The 14,515-nt window shown below is 43.9% G+C and overlaps 1 protein-coding gene across 1 annotated transcript in view; it reads left to right on the forward strand.

The window, feature by feature from the left end:
- SRGAP1 (SLIT-ROBO Rho GTPase activating protein 1) overlaps positions 1-14,515 on the forward strand; it is a 548,065-nt gene that overhangs the window by 468,216 nt on the left and 65,334 nt on the right. The window contains exons 9-11 of the mRNA XM_078676051.1: positions 5,998-6,195; positions 6,317-6,407; positions 7,958-7,985. Of these exons, the coding sequence (XP_078532177.1) occupies positions 5,998-6,195; positions 6,317-6,407; positions 7,958-7,985 (317 nt within the window). The remainder of the gene's footprint in view (positions 1-5,997; positions 6,196-6,316; positions 6,408-7,957; positions 7,986-14,515) is intronic.

Raw genomic sequence — 14,515 nt, forward strand, 5'->3', positions numbered from 1 at the left:
GCAAATATGTTTTACTTGAGATCCCCTGGAGTTTGCCTGCGCTGCAGGCCCTTTTCCCCACTCCATGGGCAGGCAGACTTGACTCAGTAACAGTCAGTAGTATGGGGCACAGCCTGCATTGCACCAGCAGTAATACGTGTGCTGCTCTCTGCACAGAGGTCAAAAATCAAATTGTCACAAACGCAATAAGCAGGGCCTGTTCCATCTAACACATTGTACTTTTTCCCCATGCGACTGTCTGAGGGCTGAGTGTACCTGTTCAAAGGTGGTTCTCTTCCACATTTGAGGTGGTTCACCCTTGGTCATCAACATTTTTTTAAAAGGGGTGGGACAGGTGTTCCCAGAGCTAAATGTAACAGCATTGTGCTGTGGAAAGAAGTGGGAGGGGGAGAGCATTCCACCTTAAATCTATACATTGAAAAAAAGCAATAAACTAATGCACCTGACGTTACTTGATCGATTGGCCTGGTGGGTTGGAGGTGTAATTTATTTCATAGACTGCAAGGTGTTTTAGTTTTTATGTTACTGGATGCTGCTTGGCCATCCTGACTTCTTGAGTTACACGCAGGTGGCTAAAAACCCCAAGAAGTGAAAATGTTGCCCGTCTTACTGCTTCAAAGCTTTCGAGCAATGTTAGATTGATGTTTATATACAGTTTATAAGTCCCTTGAAAGATATACTGTATCTGTAAAGCTATATCTGTGTTCTACTCATTAAAGACTTTAAGTAATGAGAAATGGCAGCAGTCCAGTACTCATCCTTCATGTAATCTTAAAAAAGTAATATCCGAATAGCGCCAGTACTTTAATTTAGTTCCCCCACCATTCTCCCTTTATATGCTTTTAATTTCGTGCTTAAATATTTATTTATTAAAGACACTGCATAAATCAAGTGCTGCAGTCATTCTTGTACTTTAAATGCAATTAAAAAATAAGCTAGACATTTTTATATACAAAGCAATTGCTAAAGATTAAAGCATAAATAACAGAGTATGATAGTACACCGAAATATCAATAAAGAAAGAGGAGGCACCTTGACTTTATTACGATGCAAATAAATGTGAGTCCAGAAATAACAGAGGGCCTGATGTGGATAATACTGACCTCAATATATCTTCCAAATAATTAAAGAATTTAAGAGGTTGAAATATTGTTTGGTCAGTGCAACATGTGTGTATGTAGTAGGTTTAATTTTGACACTGCATGGTAAGCACTTATCAATAAACTAACTAATTTCTCACTCAAGAACTTCAGTTCATGGCATAAACCGTCCAGAGGAACTCTTTCAGTTTAGAGCAATTTCACATTTCCTAATGAAAACCGTATATATTCTTTTGTTTTGCCGTCGTTTTCCATTATATTAATCAAACAAAAGAAAAAGACACATATTTTAGAATGGATTTGCGAAACCTGAATTGTGCAATAGTTGTGGTTTTTAGGTCTCGACTAGACAGCGTATGCTGTCGCGAAGAGACATGTTGTTTTTAATCTGTGGGCCTCTGCCCGCCTACAGGCTTTCCATTTGCTGTCTCCATCGTCTTTCTCATATTATTTCATCCTGGCATGCATGGTCATGCCTCTTCTTGTAAATAGCCCTCCCCCGAGCATCAACCAAGTACTTGTAAACATCTAATGCTCTACACAGTGCTCGTGCTTTTACCATCTACGTCTCCTCCCACTCGCCCTCATGCCCCGTCCACAGATGACCCCCTCTCCCGTCACTGCTTTTCCTATCTTTGCTGCCTTTTGTTTCCCCCCACCTCTCCCTTCTGTTGCTGCTTGCTCCCATGCACCTCCCGGTGCTTGTCCGTCCACAAATCCGCATCTCCCCCGTTACTGCTTTCCCTTTTGTTGCTGCTTTCCAGTTCCCCCAACTCCTCCCTCCCCTCTCTGCCTTTCTCTTGCACCTCTTGTTGCATACCCCATCCACAAATCACCCCCTCTCCCAACCCCGTCACTGCTGTAAACCCCCATTGTAGTCTGTTTCATTCTATTGAATGGTGGTTTTCTGCCTTTTAATACCCTGTTAGTGTATAGCTGACGTGCTGATTAGAGAATGTGTGCACGGCTGCTATTACTTGGCACACGTGGAGTCTCTGTTTACTCTCCGTCCATGTGGGTACTAGGTTTGTGATTGTTTACACCACATGTGGTTGTAAGGCAATAGTGTTAATAGCTGGAAAATCAGACCTCAGATGAAACAGGTATGCATTATTACAATGCATGTCAGAACTTCTTAAGTACTTCTGTCTTCTGCTGTGATTGCATAGCCACGTTTCTCCTGTGCGAAATGATTAAACTGTTTGGGTCTCACCTTGTTGCTTCTCGTTTCATAGGGTTGGACTCTATTTCTTCAAATTTCTCCCATTGGGACACTTTCTTACTTTTTCAGCATTCATCAAAAGTGTTTCCGTGCACCATTGTTTCTTAGCTTGAATTCTCCTCAAAGGAGCCAGGCAGAGGCTTGATGTCATCAAGGTCTGCCTGCCCCTCAGTGTCTATGGCAAAAGTAGTCCTTTTAATGTGGTTGCTGATGCGATGTATTTCCTAATGTTCACAACTGTAAAGCAGCCTCACTGTGATACTTTCTGTTTTTTGTGTGCAGTTTTATATAGCCCCAACACCACTCAAAGATAGTGGAGCACTTTACATTAGCACCAGTTACGTATTTTGTGCAGTTTTATATAGCGCCAACACCACCTTAAGGTATTGGAGCGTTTTACATTAGCACTGGTTCCTTTACACAGGGACACATTAATTTTTGTAGGCACAGGGAGATTAATTGATTTTCCCAGAATGCCAAAACTCAAACCTGGTTTCCCAGCTCCATAGGCGACAGCTCTGGGCCTTATCACACATCCTCTCCCAAGAGGACTTATCACACATCCTCTCCCAAGAGGACGCCACATCGTCTCCCTAGCCTTGGCCTCGGTTCCACATTTCGTAATTATGGGCAAATCACTTAATCTCCCAGTGGCTGCTCGCATTTGCTGTTGGTTGACCTTCCTCCTCTCTCCCGTCGCAGTTTGCCCCTGCTGAACTCCGTTGCACAGAGACCCTCCCCCACCGACTCTGTTTTTCAAATTTTTTTTGTGCAGTTTTATGCAGCACTAACACCCCCCAAAGGTATTGTAGCACTTTACATAAGCGGCAGTTACTTTTTTTTTTGTGCAGTTTTATATAGCGCCAACACCACCTGAAGGTATTGGAGCTCTATACATTAGCACTAGTTACTTCTTATGTGCAGTTTCATATAGCGCCAATACCACCTGAAGGTATTGGAGCACTTTACATTACCACCAGTTACTTTAGACAAGAAAACATTCATTTTTGTAGGCACGGGATTTGTCCAAAATCAAGGATGTTAAACCAACCTCAAAACGCAAACCTGGTTTACAAGCTCCATAGTCAGCAGCTCTGGACCTTACGCCACATCTTCTACCGAAAGGATGCCATATCATCTATCCAGCCTCAGTTCCACATTTTGTCACAATGGATAAATAACTTAATCTCACTGTTTTAAACACAACAAGCATTGGCAAAATTAGTAGGTTTCCTCTGTGCATGATCTAATGTTTTTTGGTCTCATCAGACAGCGCATGCTCAGCTAGACAGCGCATGCACTGTCTTGAAGAGACATTTTGTGTTCTTCTGTGGGCTTATCGACCGCCGATCTTCCACCAGGGCCAGAGTGGCCGTAGCGGGCATCAAGTGTTTGCCTGGGAGGCTGAAATGGTAGTGACCGATTTTGGAGTGGTAGGGGCTGGTTTTGTTACTGGGGGATGGTTTTGGAGCGATGTTGCAATATCGGTCCCCAGTAACAAAAGCAGCAATGCTGGGGGCTGGTTTTGCTAAGCAGCAGTGCTTTAGTCTCACTTGCATCATACCCCCCCTCCCCCAGACGGGTGCGGGCCGGTCTGGCAAATTTTCCAGTGCTAATTTGGTTTCCCAGTCCGGCCCTGTCTTCTGCCATTGGTAAACTTCAGCATCAATCTCATTTTCTTTGAGGCCTTTGTCATGGTATGCGGGCCTCATGCCCTCTTCTTGTGTTTGGGCCTCCCATAGCGCATGGACCAAGTACATGTTTCCTTACACTACTCCCTGTTTGTGCAGCTATTTTTTTCTTTGTTTTCAAGCACTCCATAGGAGTACTTGTGTTTTCAGGCCATCTCCCTTGCACACATATACACATACCACTGAAATGCATACACGTGTACATAAAGAAATGCATTTCTTAAAAAGTTATTCAAATATGAAACGCACATGTTTATTTTATTTTGTGCGCAATCTGCTGGTGGTATTGGAGTGCTCGCTCTGTCTTGCCATAGCGTGAACACGAGTGGATGGTATTGGAGCGCTTTAAGTGCTCACTAGTTACATTCCACAATGACACACTCATTTTTGTCGTTGATCATGCTTCAATTAAGGTATTTTTTTTAACTCCTTCATTGTTGCTTCCTCCTGCCCTCCCCTGTTGTTGTTTGCCTATATCCACATCCTCTCCTGCTTCTCTTCTTGATCCGTCCCCCCACTACTTCCCTTGTCGCTGCTGCTTTTTCTTTTCTTCTTCTCATGATCTGATGGTATTGGAGCACTTGTTCTGTCCTCCATCTTGCCATAGTGCTAATACCGTTCAGTGTTCAAGAGACATACAATTTACTTGTAACAGTATGAGATATTTTGGGAAAGGAAGGTAATACACACAGGGGTTAGAGTCAAATCGTATATTTTTAAGTTATATCAAATATTCAAGGCTGTAGCAATATATTTATTTAGTTGCAAAAAAGGAAACAAGTGACTGTTGTCAGGGAGTGACATGTGGTGATAAGTGATATACACAAAACACTATGTATAAGACAAAAATGAAAGTGCAGTAAAGAAGGGCGGGGTGGATTTTCTGTTTGTCTTTATAATTTTCTCACATATGCTCCAAGGTCCATTTAAGGGTTGAGATACAATCCTGAGCGTTGTGCTGACATATATGTTGCGTCGACGTTTCGACCCGAAGCGTTGCGCAAAAAGTAATAAGCGTCAAGGTGGGTCTTCTTCAGGACAGGGGGGGATAATGTGCAGCCTATGGGTTAAATTGTAAAGGCTAAGTCAGGTGTGTGTTAAAAAATAGAACAATGAATTGTTCTAATGAAGTTAGGCTTACCAGGGCGCAGATTCTTTAGTATGTCTGCGATGGGCATCTGATTCAGGAAGAGGTAGCCTAGAGAGTTAATAGTCATTAAGTCACTTTCCCGGTAACAAATTAAATTGTTGACATTTAAAGCCAATAAAGTTGGGTTCAAACAAACCTCAATTGATTTCTTTAAAAATTGCAATTGCAATAATGACTATTAACTCTCTATGCAGCACATGAGTGGTTCCATAGTCAGGATTGTACCTTCTGGCTTTCCACTGCTACAGAAAGCCAATGCCCACCACTTTATCAGAAGCGCTTACAGTTTGAACGGGGTCATATTTTGCTTGATATACAATGAGCACATTTATACAGAACATGCTTTATTCACTGTAGGGCGTGGAGTTAGTAACAATAGTAAGAACCCACGAATCATCGAAACAGTATCAACCTTCCTCTTTATTATATGCTCTTATCTTCAGCATGGGAGCCACACGTCGAGTGGGCAAAGGTTTGTTGCTACAGGTAGTCTGTCTATTATGTCAATCTGTAATACCCAAATAAAGTATTTATTTTGGTAATGTTGCTATCACATCGTCCAGGGCAGGCCCTATCTTGCTCTGTGGATCGATGGCGGTACTCCTCACTTTTACCCCCTGTTTATGTATACTACTCTGATCTTAATCCTGCTCCCTTTCTTAAATGCCAAACAATTACAGTCCTAAATAGAGGTCCTTTTTAATAAATCACCTGACATTGCTGAAGGGAACATACATGACTTCCTTCCTTCAACAAAGGCAGGTCCGACATTGATTTGTTTGCTGCATGATTTGTGGCTCGTTAAAATAGCACGTTTACTGTATCATCTTGCAGATCAAGAAAACCACAGAAGCCACGCTGCAGACCATACAAGACATGGTCACCATTGAGGACTATGATGTATCGGAATGTTTCCAGCACAGCCGCTCCACGGAGTCTGTGAAATCCACGGTGTCGGAGACATACCTGAGCAAGCCCAGCATCGCCAAGAGAAGAGCCAACCAGCAGGAGACGGAGCAGTTCTATTTCATGGTAAATAGGTCCCTGCAACAAAAAAATGATACCTGGTTCCAGGTTACAGGTGTAAACAGATCACAAATTCCACGAGTTGTGAGTGTATACTAAAAAAATTATATGTGCTCTCTACTAACAGAAATTCCGCGAATATCTGGAAGGAAGTAACCTCATCACAAAGCTGCAAGCCAAACATGATCTTCTCCAGAGGACACTTGGAGAAGGCAAAGGTAATGGAGACAAAAGCTAGACAGTATTTTGGAATCCCACTGAAATTGAGCTTCAAGGAGGTACCATTTTATTATAGCCAGGATCTTTGAATGAATGTCTTCCTATGGCTGTGCTGTTTACTCATTTTTCTTTTAGCAAAAAGTCCAGTATTCCCACATACTGCTAATGCGGTGTGCATAATAACTAAGGGTGGGCGGAGTGCCACTTCGTGGAATTCCATGGAGTTGGCCAAAAACTCTGTGGAATTCCGCTGCACTCCACGCCCTGCTGCTACCTACCCGAGGCCGCGGCAGACTAACCTGGTCATGCCTGTGCTTCCGTGCCCTGCCTGGGCTGTCCTGGCTGTCTCCTCTCTTCACTTCACGCTCGCCAGTCTCCCCAGGCAAAACGAAACTCCTATGCCCTACGTCTGGGGAGTCGAACGAGCCAGGAGTTGAGAGGCTTTGAGATAGCCAGGAGGAGGAGGACAGCCCGGGCAGCTCTCTATGCTCCTCAAGCTAATGGCTTGGCAGAAAGCATGTACAAACTGGTGAAAAGTTGTGCTCAATGTGCTTTGTTGAGGAAAACTTGGTGGGCTCATCGGATAACGCCTAACGAGGTGACATCGGTTTCACCATTAGCAGTGTTGAGGGGCAGGAAGCCTCACTGCAAGCTTAGCCCTGCCTGGCTGAAATTGAGCATGAAGGTTGAGAAAAGATGGTCCAATCATGAAATTAAGCAATGTAGAAAGGAATATCAGATGAGGTACAAGAAACATTTTGATGACAAGAATTGTGTAAGGGTGAGTTCTTGAAAGAAGAATGATAAGATATTAGCCAGGAAGTCTTATATGGTAAAAAAGGGAAGGTCAAAATACACGCGTCCATTCTTGATTTGTGGGATAAGGAGAAATGTAGGCATTTTGGGCTCTGGTGATATGTGGATTTTCTCAAGCCTGGTGGGAGTTGAGAAATCCCCTACTTTGAGAAAGAAGCATAATGGTTCTTCCTTTGGAAAGTCCATGGGTGATGATTGTACTCAAAAGAGATCTCTACTCAAGCCCAAATGGCATGATGACTATGTGATGTCTACTATTAAAATACACCAAAATAGAGTGTATGTTAATAGTAGAAGCCCCTAATCATAAATATTATGAAGGATATGCATTACTTTCAGACATTGAACTATTCGTATTGCCCCCTTCACAGATTTGCTGGACATCTGGCCTGTGGTCCACATGGTTTCATTTTTTGATGCCTTTTATGTGTGGCTAGCCATCATTGTGAGACCTGACTGCAGTCCTATGCATGAGCTACAGATATTTATTGCCAATAGCCTAGCGTCCTTTCGTAAAGGGAGGCCTGAAGCTGATGTTACACTTTATACGTAGGGCACCTATAGCTATGAATAAAATGTAAACCTGAACTGCGAGTTTAATGAGAAATTTGTGGATCTTGTTTTTCATGTGGCTAAAATGCTGTCTTCTTTTTCATACTTGAAGAGTAACAGATATATTCTGTTTCTTGACTACACAAACTAACATTGGTTTTCTCTGGTTATTCTTTTCTAGGGCACAGACCGGAATACATGACCACAAGGTAGGAAGTTAAAACCATTTCTGTTGATTCCTTCTGAGAGATTTTCAGGGTATGAGAAATACATTCCTTAAGTGTGGTTAACAATTTACATCAAGGATGAATCCCTCGATTTCCCATTCACAGGGATGCTCATACGTATTTTACATCACATATAACACTCAATCCCAGACACAAACCTGTGTGTGTACAAATTCAAACCAACTTGCTCACATACACACACATATACACATAGCAACCACTCCTGGACACACTGGGAGCTATAGAGTTGGTGATGACAGTGCCATCTTAAGGATTTGTGAAGCGCCCTGTTCTGAGCAAATGTGATTTTTTTTATCATTTTCAGCTAATCCTCACCCTTCGAACCATATAGAATTATACGTTAAGCTTTCAGAAGCATGGCACAAAAACCCTACACATCTTCCACTAGCCAAAAGAAAGCATAAACAAGCAACTTTGAAGCTATTTCTTTTTGGGGTTGGGTGTACATGGTTTTTGTCTTCCAACAACCATATTTGATGTGGAGCCAGCCTGTTCTTCCGAATGTGAGAATGGTTCGGTAAGGCTGGCTTGATTAATGTTCAGTGGGCTGGTGCATTGTACCAAAACAAGCTCTATGGACATAGCGTGTGTAATTATATTTTTGATTCCTGAATATTCGTAATCACAGAGAAAGTACTGATCTGTGGACTTTCTCGAACCCATTGAGTGAAATCTGATCATTCTCTCCTTGAGTTTCTTCCCCTGCCTCCATACTCTCTTCTTTCTGCATGTGAACTTCTCTGCATGAACAGGGATCTCAAGCTCTGCTGAGCCATTGGAATGGGAGGCGAGGGAGGCAGGAGAAGGGCAGAGACTATAGGAAAAAGTTACACTGAGAGAGGTGAGGTAGAGGGAGAAGAACATAGAGATGAGGTAGAACAATGGGTGAGGCAGAGAAAGACAAAAAAAATAAAGAGAGATGGTATGATAGGCAGAAAGAAAGCTACTAGGAGCTCCAAAGAGTAAGAGGTTGGTAAAGAGAGGTTGGGAGATTGGTAGGGTTACAGAGTGAGGCAGAATGAGCTGGATATAAAGAGAAGTAAAGGTAAAGAGAAGAAGATTAGTCGTGTGCACCGAGAGGTAGAGTGAGGTACGTTAGATTGAGTAAAAGGTAGAAAGGTGAGCTAGTAAGAAAAGTGTACGAAGATGGAAGCTAGAGAAGGTGATGAGTCTGAGATAGAAGCAAGCTGAGAAGAGGTCAGTAGTGAGGAGGAAAAGCAGAGAGGATTGATGAGTAGAAAGAGATATGAGGGGTGTGGAGAAGAGAGGTGAAGTATAGAAGCAGGTGAACTACAGAAATAGGTGGGCAGAGAGTGAGCGAGGTTGAGGTATTGAGTTGTGAGAGAGTAAATGAGGTAGGGAAAAATAGGTGAGGTACAGAAATGTACAAAGCGTAAGAGGTTGAGTTGAAATAAGAGGTGCAGGGAGAAATAAGATAGAAAGTAATTATAGATAAAAAGAGGTAGTGAAAGAGAAGTAGTGCGAAAGAGGAAGATGCTGAGTGAGATGAGGAAGTGGTAACGGAGGTCAAAAGTTAAAGCAAGGAGGTGGAAAGATAAGTCCGCAAACCCAGGGTGAGGTACATTAATAGGTTAGGTAGTGAGTAAATGAGAGTACCTTGGGGTTTATAGAAATGAGGAAAAGAGACGGCTGAGAGAGAGGTAAATAAAGGTGAAATATAAGGAGATGGAGAGAGAGCTTGACAGGTGAGGTAAAGACAGTGGTGATTTTGAATTAGAGGTTAAGTACATGCAAAATAGATACAGATAAGTGAGATGGACAAGAGCAGAGAGGTACAAAGGGAGGTATGAGACAAAGAGCTGAGGTACAGAAAACGGGAGCGATGTAGAAGTAAACACAGAGAGGTAAGAGAGGTGAGGTTGTAAAAGAGCAGTGGAGGGGCGGGATAGAGAGGTTTATAGAGATAGAGAAAAGCTAGACATAGGGGAGGTAGAGAGAGTTGAGATAAAAATAGAGGATACATAGAGATCTAGAGGTAAAGAGAAAGGACAGATATAAGCAATTAGGGAAAGTGAGGCGAGAGAGAGAGAAAGTAAAAGACATTTAACTACTACCATCTGAGAGTGCAAAGATTAAGGTTGGGCATGTATGCCAAACTGTCAAATTAAAAAAATATTGTTTTTATGCACACAGTTACCACTTTACCAAGGGCCTCTGTAATGTGGAGGGCTGCGCAACTGCCCGCTGTGCTCATCCCGCAAGACCGCTTTGGCTGTTTTTTCTGAGCTTTTTGGGTTGATCTTTGAGAAAAATACGCTCATGCCTTTAAATGCATCTTTGTTTGAGAGTATTCAATAGAAAATCTCTGTCTTCGATAGACATTGTATTTACCACTTATCCTCCAGTGATGGCTATCTCATTTGATGTGGACATTCATTTTCTTCACTTTGCTTCGAACTGATTTTTCAAGTTACCTATTAGGGCAATTCTAGCCTGAAATACATTAAAATGCTTTATGCACGTAAGTGCAATTTATAGGAGGTAGATAAAAAAATTAGCATGCAGGTTAAATCTTGATGTACAAAGGTAGGTTTGCATATTTTTTTTCTGTGGAGATGTTACTTATGAGTGTATTAGTTCCACTTATAACAGACACAGAGAGGGCAGTTCCTCAAACAAAGGAAAAGGTGGACCATAATAGGTAGATCAAGAGATCCGACCAGCTGGATACCAGAGGATCCGAGTGATCAAATCAAAGTGCCACCTAAATCCAGAACTACGAGACACATAAGAGGGGTTGAGATACTGACCTTAGATAACTTGGCATCTGAGAAGTTCATCTCCAGAAACACCAATGTCCGAAAATCATGTGGAATGTGAGTCTTTCCCCTATAAATGATTCCAATATCTGAATTTCAAGTGCGTATTTCGTAGGCGTTCTAATGTTTGCCATGAATGTTTTGTGTCTATAATGTACTTAAAATACTCCTCCTGATGCAGAATACAGTCAAAAGTTTACTTTGTAATTGTATTAATTTTCTGTAGACCTCCACATGTGTCGTCTAAGCCTCAGAATCACAAGAAGGCCAGACCCCTTTCACAATGTAATGTTAAATTGTTCAACAGGGATTTGGAGTTGTTCCTACATGTATTTAGACCATCTGCACAGCTGGCCCATCGCAATGTTTTTGCTATGATGATCCTGGTCTGGCGGACCCAAAAGAGATCATTCCAATAAAACATCATTGCTTTCTGCTGGCTAATCAATATAACACTTCCTGCAGTCAAAGGGGAAGAAGCTCAAGCATTTGTCAGCAAATTCCATTTTCCAGTTTGGCACAAAATGCCGGCTGTTGGTGTGTGGCTGTGTGTTTGCTTGAAAGCATTGTATTTTGTCTTCAGAAGAGGGCATCTTAAGTACCACAAACATTTACCTGAATGTGACCTTTAAAATCATATGAAGACGATGCCTCAACTTCCGTCAACATCTGGGGGCTCATTAGGATGTCGGACAAAAAGTCTCCCAACGCAGGTCAGATGCTTTCCGACCGACATCCATGGTTTAAAGTATGACCGCCTAATTACAATGTAGGCGGTCCGAGTTTAAACCGGTCGGGCATTCCGGCTGGCTTCCGATGGGCTCAAGGAGCCCATCGGCCAGTCAGAAACTGCCATATAATCCCTTATGTACTGCATTTCCGCTGTAGGGGATATGATGTCTGTGTCTGAGAGGCTTTCCATGTCGGGCTTTCCATTAGCAGGTCCCCTATTCTTCAGCTGCCTCTGGTTGGAGGCCTGCCACACGGTGAAAGGATTTACACAAACTCCCATTTCTCTATGGGAGCATGTGCTGGGGGTGGAAAGGTGCGCTCGCATCATAATACAGTTCTTGGAACCGCCAACCTACGATCGGTCAGTTCCCACACCGAAACAGTGTTGGGCGGACTCCAGTGCACCCGACATCGTAAAATTAGAGACTTAATGTTTTTTTGGTACTCTTTTCAGGTTATTGGGCTCCAAGAGTCCTGATAAGTCTATCTTTCTGGCCTACATATGATGTAAATGAAGGAACCTCCCCTCACCCTGAAAGTGAATGTTAGACCTGGCATCTTTGGCGTGGTTTCCCCTGTCTTTTTGCCTCTACCTCCTGTATTTTTGACGCTGTGCTGGATTTCGTTTTTGCTGGTTCAGATGCTTTGGGCACTTTTCCACTGCTGATCAGTGTCAAAGTGCAAGTGCTCCCTGAGTAAATTGTTACTGTGATTGGTTATCCATGATTGGCATATTTATATTACCAAGAAGTCCCTAGTAAAGTGCACTGAGTGTGCCAGGGCTGGTGATTCAAATGCTACTAGTGGGCCTGCAGCACTGATTGTGCCACCCACATGAGTAGCCCTAAAATGGTGTCTCAGGCCTGCCACCGCAGTGCCTGTGGGCAGTTGCTGACTGCCATGTCACCCTGGCCAGTGTCCACACTGGCCAGGCCTAACCCTTCCCTTTCTGTACTCATTGGACACCCCTATAGAAAGCCCTAGGTACCCCCGTGGGCAGGGTGTAGTGTATATGAAAGGTAGAGCATGTACTGGTGTGTGTGACATGCTCTGGTAGTGAATTACATCCATTTTCGTTTTTCCCTATTGAGAGGGCTATCTTGCCGATAGGCTATAATGGGGAATGCTGAGTATAGTGTTTACCTGCATATCTTCCCATAGGAGTAAGATAGAAAATTAAAGTCTGGTATCCCTGAACTCAGAATTTAATAACACATCTTTTAGGAAGGTTGTTTTTTAAATCCTGTGTTTGAGAACAGTGGCTGTTCTCTTGTCTAACCTTTCTGTGTGCCTTGGCCTGTTTGTGAATTGCCTGTCTGGTTTGTGAGTGACAGGGGCGGCTGGGGAGCCCCCAGGAAGGTGAATGAATCAGCCCTAGGCTGAATGACTACATCTTGAGTGGTGGGAGGGGATAGCACCTGGGCCTGAATGGGGCTGTGCCTGCCTTCCACAATGCTGGCTCCACCTCCTGCTGGGTGGCTGATGAACCTGCCCCTCTCTCTGAAAGGAGAGGAGAAGACAGAAAAACAAAGTGCTCAGGAACTGACCTGAACTGGTTCTGACCATGCCAAGGCATCTCGGCCTCTAGAGAACAAAGGAAAGACTGGGATAAGAAGGGCTACCCAGACTACAGAAAATTAGATCATCCTGGAATCAAGAAGGAACCTCTGCAAAGGAGAAATCTGGAAGACCTGAAGAGGAAGGACTGTCCTGCTGTGTGTTTATGGGCTGACCTGCAGTTGCTTTGCTGCCAAGGAGAGGGGAAGGACTTTGTTGGTGCTTAGTCCCCTTGCTTGAAGAGATCTCCAAGGGCCTGAAGAGAGCTGGCCTCCTGTTAAGAAGTCCCAGGAACAAAAGGACTTTACCGCTAGCTTCCCCCCTGAACTCTGCTGTGAGAGTTCTGCCCTTCCTAGAGTGCTGAATCCGACTGAGGGGCCTCTGGACGTTGTGGCTTGCTGTTTGGGAAGCTGGGCAAGGAGAAACTAAGACAATCTCCAAATTTTCACGCATCGCCTGCTTGCGGAGCGCATCCTCGACAGTGCAAGGAAATTCCTGCTGCCACGAAAGATCGAGATTGTCGCAGCGCCTATTGCCGCTGCAAGAACCGATGCATTCTTCACTTGCGGAACACATCGGCCCGGTGCGGGAAGAGTCCTGTCGCTGCAAGTATCGTCGCAGAGCCGGTCATCACTGGGTGAGATCGCCGCACCGCTTGCTTGCGGACCGCATCACGTCGCTGCGAACATAGTCGCAGAGCCATCGCATCGAGGGGCCGTGAGAGGAGAAGATCGACGCTGCGCCACGCATCGCCGCCGCACCTGAGATCTTCGCCGTCCCGAAGATCGTCGCATCGTGCCTTTGCGAAACGCTTCCTTCGGAACCTGCGCACCGGAATCCATACATGGTATCGCATCCCTCCCCATACAGACCGCGAATCCGTCGCAACACCCCCGCTGCAGCCAGCGGGGCTGTCGCATCGCCTCCCCAGGGTCCCAGGAGTGACGCATCGCTTGTTTTTCAACGCTGCAGCTTCCATTTGGAACTTTTGTCACATCTAAAGATACTTTTGGCTAAACGTGACCCAACTGTAAATTATTTTGACGCAAACCCTAGAACTCTTTTAAAATCATATTCTTGAACTGTGTATGTTGGATTTTTGTCGTTTTGGTCTTGTGTAGTTTAGATAAAGATACTTTATTTTTCTAAACTGGTGTGGAGTCCATTTGTGGTGTTTTCACTGTGTTACTGTGAGTGTTGGTACAAATACTTTACACATTGCCTTTGATAAGCCTGTCTGCTCGTACCAAGCTACCAAGGGGGTGAGCAGGGGTTATCTAAAGAGTGTATCCCCCTTGCCCTGGCTAGAAGCAAGGGTCCATACTTGGACATTGGTACCTACCTCTGCCAACTAGAGACCCCCAGATCTAACAGTAACAGTCTTGCGCTTGCCCTGTGACTACTTCAACAGCTTTTAAAGCC

The sequence above is a fragment of the Lissotriton helveticus genome, chromosome 1_1, assembly GCF_964261635.1.
Source record: "Lissotriton helveticus chromosome 1_1, aLisHel1.1, whole genome shotgun sequence".
NCBI classification, from domain to species: Eukaryota; Metazoa; Chordata; class Amphibia; order Caudata; family Salamandridae; genus Lissotriton; species Lissotriton helveticus.